Below are 17,709 nucleotides of genomic sequence, written 5' to 3'. Positions count from 1 at the left end.
GTCTCATGATTTCACCTTCGGCATCCAAAATTTCATTACGAGTCCGCGTGTGTGTGTGGTGTGTGTGCTGTTAGCTTCCATGTTAGGTGGCAGATATGATAAATGGCACTCTACCAGAATATCAGCTCTCAAGATTTGCTTGGAAGGAAAAAAACATCCATTTATCGACTCGTTGCCTGTTGATTCTGTCCCGCTCTCAGAAATGCAATGAAGAGCGGCTGAATTCCTGGCATTGGGTTCCCTTTGCACCTCAGGAGCCCTCTGTGTCTTTATATGCTTCTCACTCAGCTGAAATGCTGCAATTTCCCTATTTCAGTTCCCTGCACAATCATCAGCATTTCTCCCTCCATGACATGAAAACAAACTAAGACTGAGTGCCTCTGCTTGTGTGTGGTTTCAAACCCCCCTGTCAGCAATCACTGGGTGGGAGACAGCCATAAACTGCGCTTTAGAAACCTATAATGGGCTACTGCAGCGCTGGCAAAACTTATATCACATTACGCCTCTTCCCATTCAGGCACAAATGGGATCATTATTTTTGATAACTATACAGCAATAGCAGGATAATTTCATAACACTACTCACCACTGCATAATGCTCTGCTTCAGCTAAATCATCATAAATCTTGTTGCGTCCTTATTATTGCATGCAATTACAACACAAAACCAATCAATAATGTAATGTCCTACAAATTATTGAAACATTATTGTTAATCTATATACACACAATTCGAAGTCATTCTGCCTTCACCCCGTGGCTGTGCGTATGAGTGTGAGAGGCATAGAGAGATATTTTAAAAGCTCTACATTGGATTATCCTGAGTCTGTGTATTTCTATCCAGAGGGCCCGACATTTTTTATGTCAAAAGGTAGCAGGGGCAATTTACAGCATGGCCTATAAAGCCTATCCTATCTGATGGGAGAGCGGGCCGATGCCCTCATGTCATCTTCCTTATAAAATGATGGACGCTCACAAATGTGAAAGCTGAAGCGTTTTATTATAAAGAAAGCAGAACAGGCTTTATGGGCTGCCACCGGACCTTCTCTAATAAAAAGGAGCTGTAAATAGATATTGTCTGTATACAATCGCGGAACAATTTTACAATCTGATTTTCAATCGGTCTGAAAGATACACTTTGAGGGTACATTCTGTTTTCCTGAGATTTCCTTCTTGGAACCCTTAATTCTGTAGCTTATACAATATCAACAAACCAAACCTGTCTTTACTGCTCAGCCAAAGTCTGGAACAGTATCTCTGAAAAATGTTATTACCACACTGAATGCAAATTATCTTCAAACTGGCTCAGATGTCCATGAAACTATACACACACAAGGGAATAATTGCAAGTGATGGTTTAATATCCTTCAAATAATCAATCTCTTTAATTCCTAAACAGTCTTTATTCACAACTAATATGAGTTACAGATTCTCTCTTGTTCTATTCCTTCCTCAACGGCCTTTAAACAGTCTCTTCCACAATGAATTCAATAGCATGTTGAGGAGATTGGCTCCCCTCCACCATGGTAATTTCATTGCCATCCATGGTGATGGTGGGAACTGTAATGGCCTGACCTCCCAGGACAGACGAGGGCAGGATGACGACCTGCGAAGAGCCCTCCATGGCACTGAGCTGATCAGACGGGATCATAACCGTCTCGGCCCCGCCTTCAGCCCCCTGCAGTACATAGATTGTCTGCACAGCTCCAGAATCTCCATCACCCGTGTCGGCCAGAGAAGAGAGCACCTTGGCCCCTTCCAGGACCTTCTGGACCTGTGCAGCCTCGGCTGCCTGCACAGCCTGCACGCTGGCCTCTGGAGGCACGTCGCCATGCAGCCGGATGTGTTTATCCAGGTTGGAGCGCGAGCGGAAGGCAGCAGGGCAGTGGGGACAGGGATAAGGCTTTTCGCCGCTGTGGGTGCGGGCATGCTCCGTGAGACGGGCAGCCACGCTGAAACTCTTGCCGCAAACCCAGCAGCAGAAGGGCCGCAGGCCGCTGTGGATGCGCTCATGGTCCTGTAGGTGGGGCAGCTGGCGGAAACGTTTGCCACATGTGGAGCACTGGTGGATGGGAAGAGGGTAAAGAGGGAAGACAGGGGAGGAAAAAACAAAAAAGGGCAAAAGGTGTTAAGAGAGAAGGGGAGCATGGTATGAAAATACGGGATTAAGTTCACAGCAATGCCTTTTCCTGACTGCAAATAGTATTTCCTGAGACCTCTCTTTGTATTTTTCTGCAGATGTAGCAATTCTGGCTGGGGCAGATCAAGAACAGAAAAAAACATCGTAGGGGGGGGAAGAACGGAGGGGGGAGACAGACACAAAGCAATAAAAGAAGACAAAAAGTGAGAAAGAGGTAGTATGATCAGCTACACAGGGGACTTGTAGCAGAAACAGGTGTTACCAGTGAGGTGAAAGCCAGACTATTTCTCAATAGAGTATTCACATTTACAATTCCACAGTAGTACCTGGCCTGCCATCCTAACACTGGCTCTTTGCTAGCTCCCACCTGACTGCAGACAATGAACTACAAACACAAACTTGATGAAACCAGAGGCGCTGTGGCTCAGTGAGTAGAGCCAAGTGACAAAATGGCTAGGTTGTGCTTTCCTTTGATTCCCACGGGTGACACACACACCGGAATTGTAAACCCTGCTGGAAGAGTAACAGTTCCAGTGTCTGTATATTAGGGGGTTTAATATGCATACTCATATTCTCATGTCTGTTACACTGGTTTTATGTACTCAGCAAACACAGGCCTTCATTCAGTATTGCACACAGTGTATCTGGGCTAAATTAAAATTCATACCCATGACTACCTGTATGCTTGAGATCCCTTGAACCTCAATCCTTAGCACGTTTGACAGATTAAGGCTAAAAGCAAAGCCACGTGCATTCAATCAATTTCTACAGCCTCATGTGCTGTGAGGGGCTTGGGTGGGTCTCTGGTTGAGGTCCTGCCCAGTCACCAGAGCAGCAGAGGGAGAGGGAGAGCGTCCCAGAATAGAAACAGCCACAGAGGGGAGCTGACAGGCTCTAACTCAGCCTGTGTCATTAATCACAGGTACACAAGGAGGAGGGAAACACCCGCAGGACACACACTGCACAAATGGCCACGGTCCGGAACCAGAAAGATGGCCACAGCCACAGATGGGTGTGACCGAGGAGGGGTGAGGCGGTGCTTTGAATTGAAATACAGCCATTTCGGGACTTGAAAGCTATGTATAAAAATGAAGAAGGTGACTTCAGAAGGTGGGGGAGCAGTGGTATACCACCATGGCAAAAGGAAATGCGAAATTGAATAAACCATGTAATGTAGTCTTAATTTTCACTGAAACTGAAATAAGAGAAGTCCAGATGTTTTAGAAATAATGAATATGCTGATTATAGTGTGACTAAAACATTTTTAACACTAGAACCTCAACCTTAAACATAATTTAGACCCAAGCAGTGACCGATCTAAGACAAAAATAGAAAAATCACACAAAGCTCCACAGCTGCAAACAAAATCACAGAGGAAACATCCCCACTTTGTGCAGACACACACATGTACACACCACCCTTCCTCACCTCAAAGGGCCTCTCATCAGTGTGTGTCCTCATGTGGACGTTGAAGGTGGAAGTGTAGGCAAAGTCCTTGTGGCAGATCTGGCAGCGGAAGCGGGGTCGGTTCTTGGCCTTGGTGTGCGTGCCCTGGAAGTGGGCCAGCACGTGCTCCTCCAGGGCAGCATTGGAAGCAAACCGGCGTCGGCAAGGCGTCACGGGGCACTTGAGAGGTGTCTGGCCTGTGTGGGATAACCGATGCAGGTCCAGGCCCTCCTGGGTCATGCAGCGGTGGCCGCATAAGTCGCACTCAATCTGAGAGAGGAGGGAGAATGGGAGGGAAAGAGGAAAAGGCCAGGAGAGTGAGAGGGGTTGGAAAAGCAAAGAGAGAGAGAGAGTGGAAATTAAAGGTTAAATAAAAGTTCATCTCGTGGTCTGAAAGCTTTCTTCAGCTGAGACACCCTCATTAAAAACAGATCACGGTCCTTCAAAATTAATAAACACTGAATAAACATGAATTTACGAAGAAAAACCTGCCAAAAAAACAGCTATTACAATTTTCTGTTCTCCTCACCTGTCCAGTGCAGCGTCCTCGCCCCTGGCCCCGTCCTCGACCGGCGTTCCTCTCCTCCTCTGTGGTTGGGCAGCGCTGCAGGTGGATGTCCAACACCGACTGGTTGACAAACTGGGCTGAGCAGTGGGCACATGTTGCTGGTTCCTTATCTGGGAAAGGAAAAGTGCTCGGCTTTAGGTGAGTACCAGGTCGATAGACACAGAGGCACATACACGGCTCTCACACTATCAGCAACTACATCAGCTACTATCTGATGGCTCATTTGAATATGCTGAATATGCTGATTGCGAGCTGCGCCATGGTGCTATGCATATATGACTGACTAATGATAGGCAATGTTGCCCAAACATTCAGCTGCAGCCAATTTTTCGGTTTACAAACGAGGGAAGCACGTAACTATGGTCATTTGTTTCTTGCAGTGAGACCACATGGTAGTACTTACTGTGCTGCATTTTAGCATATCATACCCACATTCAGCGTTTGATAACCAAGAAGGGAAATGCTGTGCACTGATGGTTCATCAGCAAGTCTATGGGTCTTCAGGCCAACACTGCAATCTGCTAACCATCTGTACTGTCTATTCCAGTGGGGGCTATCTGCGTCCCCAGTGGGACCCTTCATTTAAACCTTTAATACACACGATTTCAACCCATGGCCCTTGACTGATCAATGGATCAATCTCACAAATCATCTCTCTCCAAGGAGTCACGTACCTCTGACCTCTAACACAAACCACCTCCTCAAGCTGAGCTAACGAGGTAGCTGTAGCAACGCCCCACCTGATTAAGATCAAACATCAACAAAATGACCCAATTCATTTATCTCTGCCTTTCTCTTCAGTTCCACATGGGACACAAATCAATGGAAATTAATTGACCTAATGTATCGGAGGAACAATGCACATATAACATGGAGATGTATGTTTGTAAATAAACAGGGTTGGCCACCCAGGAAAGCTGAGGGGAGCATTTACTGACGACTTTGCATCAATCAATAATAATTCACTGCAAGCTGAACTGATGGGAACATCATATCTAATAGGCTTCCATTATAACTTGACTCGGGGAGTTGGATCTGGATTCTTGACACGTGTACCACATCTGTATCATCTTTAATCTTCCTGAATGCCTTCACACATTTGCACGAATAGATAGAAATACAGATCAAAGACAAAATCAAGACGAGGGGGAAAAAAACAGATAGGGAGGAGAGAATGCAAAATGTGGCACATAAACTTTGAAGTAAAAGACGCAACGACTCAATAACACAGAGGAAAAGAAACACAAAGGCTCCAGCCCAGATGACTGGTATGTGTTGTAACTGCTGCTGACATTACAAACATGGGGGTCAAAGGTCAGAGCTAAGCTGAGCATGGAACTCTGACCTTGGTGAGAGAGGGAGTGCAGGTCCAGCTCCTTCCTGCGTTTGAAGGCCTCTCCACACTGTGCGCACGGGAACGGGTGGCTGGTGTGGAGCAGTCTGTCGAACACACACACATTCACAAATACATGCATGTGCACACACATCTATCAAAGAAGATGATTGAACAATATATCATTCCTTGTGTTACTGACATGGTGCTATCTCATCTGCTATTTGCTTTTATCTGCAGAAAAATAACTCTTGAATGTCAAGACAGAAAAACTAAGTTAAAAGGCGTTTTAATCATGCCTTTCACATGAACAGGTAGTAATCAAACCGCAATGTGTGCTTTCTTCAACGGCACTTATACTGTCATAGAGGTTAAAAACCATGTTTAGGCTTTACACTGCAACCCTACATGTGACTTGTATGAGGATTACAAGCACCTATATGCTTAGCTATGCTTCAGGTTAAATAAGGGGTATTAGTGAAGTATATAAAAGCTGGAGATAAAAGAACGGCAGTAAACAGGGGGAGTAAGAGAGTTAGGACATGAAAGACTATATTTATCTATTGCATAACATTATGCTGGATATAGCCTTAGGAGAGGAGAGGGGAGAGAAGCTAGCGTGTATTCTGCTAATGCTTCATCAGTACAGTACATCACACCATGTAAAGACAATGCCGGTTCTTTGGAGAGCTTCCAATAATCAGGACAGAAAGAGACTATGTTTAAGTAAAAGAAACATAATGCTCCACTGAAAAATACATAGCAGTCAATCTATTATGTATGGTGCACTGCTACAGGTAATGGATCTATAAAGTACTTAACCACACACCACTCCTGAAGTAGAATGCTAGAGGTTATGTGCAAGGACCCCTCAAGGCCTATATAGGAGGCCAGGCTGTTTCTCTTCCATGTTAAGTAGACAATAAGAAATCAATATTTCAGGGACAGCTGACCCTGAGGCAGCTCAGAGAATTAAAATTTCAGTCTGGGTCACCTCTCCTCCCAGCAAAATGTTCTCTAATGAGGGAGGAGACAGTGTACGTAGAGAACACTGCATATATATACCGATTTCCTGCTTTTCCTCAACTGTAACAGAGAAATGGTTCAAGGGGAATGATCCATTGGCTCCCTGAGCACACCTTGCCAGTGGTTCTGGGGTCAGTGACAAGTCAATCATACCCCGCCTCCCCACCACCTGTCCTCCTTCACACACACACACACACACACACACACACACACACACACACACACACACACACGCACCCGCCTCCCCCTTCCTCAGCCAGGCAGAATATGACCAAGCTCTAATACTTTTCTCTTTCCCTGTCCTGGATTGTTATCATTATCATCTTAATTTACTGAGCCTCCGTCTGTCAATCATCTGTGGCTGGGGCTCAAGGGCACTCAGACATCTCAGCCCGTGTGTTTACTACACTGCTTAGAGGTCTCGCTCAGTCGTCGGACACGGCTCAGCCATAGCAGCTCCTGGATAGGAGAATGTTGTTTATCTAAATCCTGTCCTGGGCTCTGCTTGGGGGAATTCTGGTGTATTTACATCTGTAAACAAGTTTGCAATTATTGGACATATTCTCTGGTTCATATGGAAGCAGGTGAAAGTAAGGTAGATTATTGAATGTGGCTAACTCCATTCTACTCCATGCAAACAGAGCACACTCAATGCCTAATGTTACTAAAGCATTATTACTTGTGATGGGTGAGCTGATCCTCTGTGTTGAACCGTGAGGGGCAATAAGGGCAGGGGAAGAGATGGGAAGATCCCTCACTGTCCAAAGTACATGCCTGCAGAGAAGGACAAGACACATTTATGCGTAAAAATTACACTTCCTTGTCAGAAATTCAAGATTTCAAGATTTGTTCACTCCAAAACAGGGTATCTTCCATGTGGAAAAGTGACACCTACTTGATAAAATGATTGCCAACATCATAGTTATAAAATGATTGCCAACATCATAGTAAAGCATATAACAGGATCAAAGTAAGCTTATTTTGTAGCCATCTTATACAGACCTTTGCTTAAGACCTGCTTCAGATTTTAAGCAACAGTATAATGATGAATTCTGAACACAAATGCTGCTTTTCATGTTCTTGTTCAATTTGAGAAAGCCTTCAAGGAAAAAGAAGTTTTCAAACACTCTACCGGTTTGCGTCCACGCTTGCGTCGAGGCTGTGTTGATGTGTGAGTGCGTTTGTGTCTCTTCAAGGTGGCCGCCTGGGAGAAGTTCTTGCCACACACATCACAGTTGAAGGGCTTATTGCCTGTGTGGCTCATGCTGTGGCGCAGCAGGCTTTGGGAGTTAGTAAAGGCCTTTGAGCACACCTTCACAACAACAATAATCAGGATTAGTGCTGTTCATTGTATTTACACAATACACAAAGGTGCACAAAAGCACACAAAAAAGTACACAAAAGTCATTTTAAGTACCTCTTATAAGAGAATAAAAAGGGCTGGAATTGACTAAAATTGCTCTCACTATAATTCCCCAAAATTTCCATTGTGCAGAAATCAACATTGTGATAGACATAAAAAAAATACTGATCATCTGTCAGATATAATGAGATCAGGGCTTTGTCAAGTTGCAGTTCTATACATATCTGTCAAAACAACCAACCCACTTCAAAGCATCATATCATACCAGCCACGTCACCTGGATGACATACATGGCATCAGCATCAAAGCAAATTAGCCCCCCAGACAGAAGACAAGAGCCATTTTGATCAAATTTTGATTGACACCTTGCATGTGAAGAGCTTTTCTCCTGTGTGGCTGTAGACGTGGGTGCGGAGAAAGACACGGCGTGTGAAAGTTTTGCCACAGTAGGGGCAAACATGGGGTAGCGGGGTGCGAGCCCAGTCATGCAAGAGCTTGGCAGGCGGAGGGAGGTTGGTGTTGTCTAAGTCTGTGGCAGCGTTGCCCTCCAAATCCTCCTTGGTGTTGTCTGGCCCTTTGTTGCTCTCTGACAAAACAAAAATAATTTCGCAAAGGACCTAAACATGACTGACCAGTGACAAATACCTTCAAGTTTCTGAGTGGATGTTTTAGCAATTGAATTCACTTACCTTTGAGGGCATTAATGCCACGGTGGATCCTGATGGAAGGCCTGCCTCTCTTAGGTTGTGGCGCACCTGATTCACTGGAGGAGGCAGAGGGAGAGTGTTGCCGCTTTGAGCTCTGTGGTACATCTTGAGGGGTGGTGGTGGCTACTTCAACACTGGCTTCAGTTCCCACCCCCTCCTCTGCCCCTTGTTTGCTGCGGTGCGAGCGGCGATGGTACAGGTACTGGGTTGTGTTCATGAAATCCTGGCTACACTCAGAACAATGGTGGAGGGCCTCCTGCAGGCCATGCTTCTGTTTTCGATGCGCAGCCAGCCCTACATCGTTGATGAAGCTCTCACCACACTGGGTGCACATGAATGACTCAGGCTGTGTGAAGCTGGAGGTGGAAATGTTGGCAGAGGGAGTGGCATCCTGCCCCTGCTCATCAGTGCCATTGGTCTCAGTACAAACGTCCTCCGATGTCTGTTCTAAAACCATTGCCATTTCTTTCTCTTCACCCTTCTGCCGGTGCTGTTTGCGGTGGTAGAGAAAGAGGGTGGTGTTGAGAAAGCTCTCCCCGCAGACAGAGCAACGGTGCAGGGCTTCTTCCAACCCATGCTGAGTCTTACGGTGGGCCACAAGCTCAGACACCAGACCAAAGCTTGAACCACAATCCACACACAGGAGCACGGGTTCGGGCTTAGGCTTTTTGTTGGCCCCTCTCTTTTTGGAGGGAGAGGAATCCTCTAAATTAGAAGGGACAGGTAACTCAGAGACAGGAGGGTCTGGGGTCTGAGCGGACAGGACCTCTGCAACGGACTGAGACTGGCTCACCTCTCCTGCGTTTGTTACTGTGGTTTGATCCTGAGCCTCTACTGGCGTCTTCTCTGATAATACAGTCTCATCTGTCCCAGTTTCTGTTTCAGGCTCTGGCCCAGGTTCTGTCTCGGGTTCTGGTCCAGGTTCTGTCTCAGGTTCCGGCCCAGGTTCTGTCTCGGGTTCTTGCTCAGGTTGCAGCTCTTCTTCTGGTTTTGTTCCTGGATCAGGTTTGGACATGGTACCAGAGACAGGCTGATTACACGAGCCTTCTTTCCGGTGTAGCTGCCAAAGGTCCAAGCTCTTGAAAAGTTCATCGCATTCCCCACACTGGTATAGGATTCTGGGCTGGTCTGATGGTAACCTGACTGAGGAAGAGGCTGCAGCAATCTTCGGTCCACTGATACTAGGTGATGCAGAGGAGCCTCCTGTTTGGACGTGGATCTGTGGGGCTAGAATGACGTTTGATGGAGCTACAAGCTGGCTTAATACCTGATGCTGCAAAACATAACAGGGCAGAAAAAGAAGAGAACACCATTTTCAGTGATCCATTTGTCATTCTTGTTTGTTTCTGCAAGCAAAGGAATATGCACCTTGTAATACTGAGTAGCAAGTCACTCTTAATCAAGTAGTAGCTCTGTAATTGGCTCAAGTCAGTTCAACCTCGAGTGGCTATGTTTTTTTCTTGCAGATGAGGGATGAGAAATCAGTGTTGGTGGGCACTGAGGTCAATGAGAGCAGCATGTGTTTGGAGCCAAGGTTCCTCTGAGCCAGCGCTCTAGACAGAGAAGATAAGGCCTCCGCCTGGCCGATAAATATCACAGGCCCATCAGGGTTCAGTGGGTCACTCTGTGGGGTTTCACACAAGCTCTCTCCATCCATTTGATTATAAAAACAGAAGGTAACATCAAGGTCGAGGTTAAAGATGTCTGGCGTCTGAAACTCCCTCATTCAAGGCAATTTAACGTGTTCCACATAATAATTGCGAGGGGGTTTGTTTTAGTATTCTGGCATGAGATTACTGAAGACCACTTGTGGTTGAATCAGATCTGTTTGATGTAAGTATAAAGCTAAAAAAACAATGTGTTATTTTACTTCTTTGACTAAAGCCATCTTAGATAACCATGTTGCTGACCGGCTGAATGGAACTGAATATTATGTTATTAAAGGCACAGTGCAAGGAGAATCACATGGTATTGTTCAATAAAACAGCTACCCAACATATTTTAATTGTAAGTGTTGTGGAAATTTGATACACTTTGAGAGTCCATCCCTCAGGTTGCCAACATGATGACTATTTTAGACATACAAATTATGGCAAATGAATTATGCCACATTTGAATGCTCTTATTGGTCAGCAATATGTAGACTTCACACACAATTAGGTTCCCTGTAGTCTGTCAGACAATAGCCAGCTAGCTACTTGATGCCAAATTACTATGCCTCAATTATGAATTATCAATGGCTGTTAAAATTTCAGCACTGGATGTTTGCCCTGCTTTTTCCCCACAAAAAAAGCATCAATATGCAATGGATGGCACAATTTGAGGGAGATAAGGCATGTAAATGCAACATCCTGGGTTTGAATATGGCCTCCTGCAGTTTTTCATGTCCCTATCTCTTGTAATACCCCTAAAATAATCTTTGAAAACGAAAGGAGCCATACCATACCATTTGTGGATAAAGAAATCACTAACTCAGAGCGTGACAGTGACACCGGTTGGTGTTTAGCTAATTTGTCTGGGTAGATGATGCTAAGCATGTTGACAGGACGATTCCCCCTCAAGCTACTGAGAATTGGCTGATCCCAGACAACAGGGCATTGAGGTTTTTCTACCAAATTACATGAATCTAAAAACTGGAAAATATACTCCTTGCCTTGGAAAACGTTGCTGACGGTGAATTCATCTGACATAGTAAATTCCATTACTTAATTTCTAAATCATTATTTGAGGGCCTAAAATGGTGCCATGTGTGTATATTTTTAGCAATTTGATAAGGGAGAATCGCTGATAGAGTGGATGAGTCACTCAGCTCCAAATAGAGAATCAGAACAGGGGGTGGATTTGTTCAGTTGTAGCAGAGTGCACTTCTCATGAACCTAATCACTGATTAGGGCAACTTACGACTTGTAGAAGTATACCCAGAAACTGCATGTGGACACAAACATATAATTTAAATGGGACGGCATTTGGATTTCCAGACCTATGTATTAAGCAAATGGAAGGGAGCGCAACATTTCCGGAACATTGTATCTTAATAGCACTTGATCTTCTTTTTTCATCGTACAAGAGAGAATAATTACACACACAACACATTTGAGCACTCTCTCATTATTAATTTCTATACGTCTCAATTTAATGCTATAAAGCTGCACCTCTAATTTCCTAGCAGTCTATTTCCTGTAATTGCAGCTCTCTGATTCTGAACACTGAACTGAGAATTGGGGGAAAAGATTTGTGTAACAGCTTTCTACATCCATTTGAGATGTAAACAGCCCTTGTTTTACAGCGATGTCGCATAATGTACTGACATGAAATTATGATAATCTGGCTAATGAATGGGGATGCTTATAACAAACCATCTGATGGCAAAGCAGGGGCCAGGAAGCCATAAGGCACTCAGGTTTTATAGAGTGTTTCTCCAGCTGATTCATCTATGAGAAGGCCAATGAGTGATCCATCAGAAGGGGTGGCACTGACTGATGCATCTCTCATGCTCCTCTTCCCGCTGGCAACTCAGGATGCAATCTGTCTGTCATGAGTGTCACCATGCTTCATGGACTTGTGTTGAAGACAGTAAGGATGGGAAATCTGGGTGCAGACTCACACAACTATGCCCTACTGCTAACCGTCATCAGCGAGCCAATAACTGCTTTTAACCCCTCGGGCTTTCTGAAGATGTCATAGGAAGGGCAAGAAAAGCACCAGTCGCACTAAGACTCCGCTAAATATGTCAAACAAAATGGAATAGCTAAACTCATTATGCAAGTTTCAGACTCTGAAATTCAGATAGCGGTCTTTGCGGAACTCTGAATTAATGGAGTTCAACATTCTGATGAAATGCATCCCAAAGGAATATGTTTTGAACCAAAAAAAGTATGTCATAATGTGCAATATATTGAATACAATGCATTATGTAAAAACCCACAGGGCTCTGAAATTCACAATGAGCCAAACAATGGAAATACAAAGGAATTTACATACTGCTGCACGCCTTTCTTACACAGAGAGAACACACTGAGAAATGGCACAGATTGTAGACCTCACCGAAACAAAAACAACCAAGCGGCTACTGTTTTAAAGAGACTAAAACCGTATTGGCTGTTTTATTTTTTCCATACTCATGATGATGAATTAAAACTGGAGTACGGGGGCGTCCTGGTGACTTAGTTGGCAAACACACACCATGTAACTGCAGCATCCTGGGTCTGCATCTGGCTTTGGACCTCTGTTGCCATCACCCTCTTTCCCCCAGTCCCTCATGTCTCGCACTACTGTCAGCTATCCAAAAAATGTAAAATGCCAAAAAATAAGATTAAAAATAACTGTAGTAGCATACTGACAGCATGTTGGAATTAAAAGGTTGAAAAATGCTAGTTTCTCTGATCAAATCTGTCTGTGCCTACACTCTGAATCATGCGCAGCAATATAACAGAAAGCTGTATGTTCCAAAACCTCAAGGATGGAGGTTACTCAAGAAAATATGCTCCTAACACCGATATGCATCAAATTGTCGGACCAGAGCTCATTCAAAATAGGAAACATGCACACTAACACATTCTGAAATATAAAATCAGATCTGAAAATTGACCAGTTACCCATCATCAGTTCGATTTCAGCCCTTACACATTTTTTTGTCAATTACAACGAGGCTGATGAACAACATGCTTATGTGTTATTTTGCCAAAACACTAAATGGAAAGCAGATCCGAGTAGCTCTTGAGTAACTGTAACTGTACAAAACTGTAGAATAATTATTAAATGCATACTACTTAGCCATTACCAATTTATCAAGGTAAAAAGCAGAGATAAATGGATGGAGGCACTGATTTAATATTCTGCTGAGTGCCTTGATAAGACTGGTGGAAATAAAAAAGACAGAATTCAGCAAAGCAAACTGTGGCTGTTGTTAAGACCTTCACATCAACTGCACTCTAAAGCTTGCAGGAAAAATCTCAATAACTAAACAAATATTCAATAACATGTATGTTTTTGAGTTCTGGTAGAAACTTTGATACTGTGGTTTGGTGGTGGGGGCTTGTAATGATAAATTATGTTGGGATATGACTGATACCTAATTACTGGTAGATGTGTTACATACAGCTAATTTTCATCTCCAGTTATTAGTATTACTATGTAATAAAAAAATACAGATTTTGGGTAATACTGTGATATGGCATTTGTTTTGTCTTTTCACGTTTTAAAGGCTGAATTACGGGGAAGGCACCCCCTTCAACCTTTAAAACGAACAGTTTTCTTATCTTAGTAGGCTAGACTGTTGTAGCTGTTCAGTGTTTTATTTGCCTCTGCCTGCTTGGTCATCATTATATCCACATTACTTATGATTGGGAATCAAAAATCTGTTGTGTTTAAATATCTTATCAAAACACTAATAATCAGCCCTACAATATCATTACACTATCATTGTCAAGGTGTCAGTTCGAGATATTGTAATATTTGATTTTGTCCATATTGTCCAGCCCTAGTTATATGGCGCTTTTCCACTAGCACCTACTCGGTTTGTAAGGTTTTCCATTAGGTGGTAGCACCTGGTAGCAGGTACTATTTTAGTACCTACTCGGCCGGGGTTCCAAGCGAGCTGAGTCGAGACGAAAATGTGATGTAAACAGAGTGCAGGCCACTGATTGGTCAGGGAGTGACGACATATGAGAGGGACTCCTTCATGAAAACCAAACCCGCGATTTAAAAAAAAAAAAAAACTGGCTACAGCGACCATGCGCATTGATCAGCGCTGAGGTTGGCAAAGTTGGAAAATGGCAAGCAAACCGATACCGTGGTCAAATGAAGAGGTGGAGACTTTTCTGTGCTTGGTGGCAGATCAAAGAATCCAGAGGGAGCTGGACGGTGTGCCGCCTTGCTATGAGGACTCCACCCACGATGAGGTGGTACTCAGCTGTAATGGAAAACGACCGAAACCGAGTCGACTAGAGTCAAGCCAAGTAGAGCCGAGTAGGTGGTAGTGGAAAAACGCCAATAGTTGTATAAACCTAGATAAGTCAGAACACAGGTATGACTTAAGACAGTCAATGTCATTGCAAAACATCTAAAACTGTCAAGTGTGGCCTCAGATCAAGGGCACAAAGACTAGCAGGTTGTGTGCAGGATTATGTTTTTGATTTAAAGTAATCATTTCAGTGTATACACTCAAAACACTCTGGTGTATTCTGGTGCTAAAATGTCAAACACTAGATCACGCCAGTATTTACCTGAGTCTGCATCAGCGGGACAGCTTGAGAGCTGGTTCCAGATGTGACCGGCAGACCATCTGCGACCTCAGCAGTGCAAGTCAGCTGGTGCTTGAGCACATCTTCCAGGGTGTTGAACTCCTGGTAGCAGGGGAAACACATGTACACCGACGAAGAAGCCTCCATGGCTGCCAGGGAATTACAGATCAAACACATAGGAAAAGCAGTTATTCAAAACAGTGATTTAGATGGTGGTGTACATACTGTAGGAATATGGAGTATATCCACCTACTAGTCTCTACAGGTAGTGGTGTAAAACAAAACAAACAAACAAAAAAGCACTACCCCCTAAATTCACTGAGACCAAAGTCTTTTAACTGCTCACAAAACTGATCATCCTCCGAATATTAAAGTAACATTACAGTGTGAGGCTCATACAAATGCTTACACAATACTGCACAACATTTTAAGGTTAGGTTGCAAACATTGCCCTCTCCTGATGAAAAGAAGCACATGCATGCATTACCAAGAGGACAACTCGGGCAAAAGGGCTGGTAACTTTGGGGTTGCCAAGATGACTCACCACAGGCTGAGCCGAGGCTAATTGTTATTTTGACCACATGCAGATGTCTGCTCAGGTAGACACCTTGCCAAGTTTGTCCCACTGCCAATTCAGGGGCCAAGTTTAAGTTTAGCTCAGGCATCAATGAGATGCATACTGTAATTGGACCCTTGGAAGTGCAGAGTCTTGCTCCTGCTGCTACTGCATGTAACTACAATCACAGCACAGTCTCTGCAGCTTGTCTCGATCTGGCTACAGACCAGACCTCATGGTGTACCAGCAAAGCTCTGCTCAAAAAAGGGAAGACAGAGAACTGGAGCATAACAGAGGGGAAGAGGCATTTATGCAACTACCCTTTTGGAGGAAAAAAAAATAAATACACAAAGTGACAAACTTTAGTGCACATGTTGATTTCAAATGACACATAACTGCTAACCTGCATTTAGTTTTTTTTATTATTATTTGAAAATCCAAGTGTTATAAAACTTAATATGCAAGTGTGGCACGTCAACTGTGACCTCTATTAGCGTGGCAGTCTAATGAAGTGTGCCTCTGTGTTACTTTCCTATCAGCAAAAGGCCATGCTGTCACGGCACGGCAGCACAGATGGGCAGACACACACACACACCACCGGGTCAGTGCTAGACTATTAGCCACCAGATTCATGACTAGTCCGACCTCTCATGTGATCACGTCTGCCTCTCTGGTATCAATCTCCCCCTCTGTGCAAACTCCAGTCTGGGCACAGCGTCATTTTCCACTCTGATCGCAGTCTCATGGGTGTCACCTAACATTTCCTTTATATGTATTTCACATGGTGGCATCCATCTCATAATATACCAACAGGAGGCAATGCCCTGTCAGCTGGCTTTGGTCATTGCAAAGGCAAATTTCTGGTCTGATTTTGACTGCAAAGGCGATACAGGAGGACAATACAATGTTCATGGCCCCTTTGGTTACACTGTTTGTGGCACCATTAGCAGGTAGCACGCGTTAGCTCACTGGAAAGTTGCGGGTTTTGAGCCAATGTGATGCAAACGGCAGTTTCACGGGCTAAAGCTAACCATTAGCAGCTAGCTCATGGTCTCTGCCCGGTGGTGTTCAGCTAACAAACAACGATGGCCATCTTACGGGCAATATGGCTAACGTTAACGTGTTCCCGACGAGCTAGCTCACCAACAAGCTCATATAACATCGCCGGGGTCGGTCATATTATGCGAGAGCTGCAACCTGACCACATTAGCTAGCACCTAAACTCGTCCGCCACTTGGACCAGTGATGTTTACTTTCTGGTGGCGACGAGAAGAAGGAGAAGAAGAAGAAGAAGAGCCGACCGAAGAAGGAGGGCGGGATACGCTTCTTCGGTGGTATAATGGCGGCGACAGACCAAAAGTTAACATTAGTTGTCTCCCCCCGTCGAAAACCTCCATACGAAACATCGATATGCAAGTCTGCCGTCTGGAAAGTAGCGCTCACATAAAATAAGTATAATTATTTCGGCATTACTCACCGGGCTGTTGCGTTACCAATCGAGGAAATAGGACAACTGCATTTTTTCCTGCACGTTAGGAAGCCTTGATCTGATAGGCTATCAGTCACTGAACACACCAATAGTATTCGAGCACACATAAGCGGGACTTTGTATTCCTGCAGCGCGCCTCAAAGAGTGGGCTCAGGACAGTCCAGCAAGCATCTGCGGACTCCCAGGGATAAAAAAAAAAAAAAAAACATCTCTAATGTCATCTGTATTTTGTCTTATTTCCAAAAAAAATAAAAATAAAAAAATCTTTAAATCAGATACAATTAAAGAAACCAAGAGATGCCCTTCCAAAATCTAATAAGGCATTTAAAACAAACAAAAATACTGTGGTATATGCATGAATTCAATTCATGCATATACCACTAATCAAGTGTGTGATTAGATGGCTGGTATACAGTGGATGTATTTTGAGACACTGCAGTTTGTAGGGTGTGTTGTGAATTAAAGGTTGTTGTTTTTTTCAGTTCAGTGTTACATCAATAATGTGCACATCATTTCAAGGCGAGACTTGGTTTACTATTTATGGAAATATGTTGGGCCTAGATTTTTAGACAGCAATATGCAAGGGTGTGTGATACGGTTGAAACAGATGTCTTGTTAACGCTGCCAGATGGCAGCCTGGAGGAGATCATGTGTTTGGTCGTCTGTGAATGTCTGCGACTTAGCGCACAAACTAGGCTACTGGGTGTATCAGCCTGAAATGTTTTGTGCACAGTTGCGACAGATGAAATATGGTTGTGGTCAGGGGCGCCATATATGGGGGAAAAGTTAGGACAATTTCAAGGGCCCTTGCCTGACAGGGGCCCCAAAAAATAGGTAAAAAC

General features: G+C 44.1%; 1 protein-coding gene across 4 annotated transcripts; it reads right to left on the bottom strand.

Moving 5' to 3' along the window:
* Positions 1-978: 978 nt before the first annotated feature.
* znf574 (zinc finger protein 574) lies at positions 979-16,988 on the bottom strand. 4 transcript variants are annotated; one of them, XM_030072980.1, is made up of 10 exons: positions 16,856-16,988; positions 14,805-14,971; positions 8,563-9,853; positions 8,239-8,459; positions 7,643-7,822; positions 7,190-7,284; positions 5,497-5,591; positions 4,113-4,261; positions 3,566-3,853; positions 979-2,059 (listed from the first exon to the last, which is right to left on the bottom strand). In XM_030072980.1, the coding sequence occupies exons 2-10, from the start codon at positions 14,967-14,969 to the stop codon at positions 1,460-1,462; spliced, it is 3,084 nt and encodes a 1,027-aa protein (XP_029928840.1). In that variant the 5' UTR covers positions 14,970-14,971; positions 16,856-16,988; the 3' UTR covers positions 979-1,459. The 4 variants fall into 4 exon arrangements, with proteins under 4 accessions (XP_029928840.1, XP_029928837.1, XP_029928836.1 ...); XM_030072977.1 differs by lacking the exon at positions 16,856-16,988 and adding an exon at positions 16,522-16,643; XM_030072976.1 differs by lacking the exon at positions 16,856-16,988 and adding an exon at positions 16,477-16,555.
* Positions 16,989-17,709: the final 721 nt, after the last annotated feature.

The sequence above is a fragment of the Myripristis murdjan genome, chromosome 16, assembly GCF_902150065.1.
Source record: "Myripristis murdjan chromosome 16, fMyrMur1.1, whole genome shotgun sequence".
Classification (NCBI taxonomy): Eukaryota; Metazoa; Chordata; class Actinopteri; order Holocentriformes; family Holocentridae; genus Myripristis; species Myripristis murdjan.
Note: the sequence above shows the minus strand (reverse complement) of the source record. Positions and strands in the feature narration are given on the sequence as shown.

Coding starts and splice junctions, on each gene's coding strand:
- znf574 (XM_030072976.1), bottom strand. CDS start 16,540: ATGTTATATGAGCTTGTTGGTGAGCTAGCTCGTCGGGAACACGTTAAC. Junction 9,854..14,804: donor TCCCGCTGATGCAGACTCAG/GTAAATACTGGC, acceptor TATGTTTTGCAG/CATCAGGTATTAAGCCAGCT. Junction 7,285..7,642: donor GCAAGCGTGGACGCAAACCG/GTAGAGTGTTTG, acceptor CCTTCTCTGCAG/GCATGTACTTTGGACAGTGA.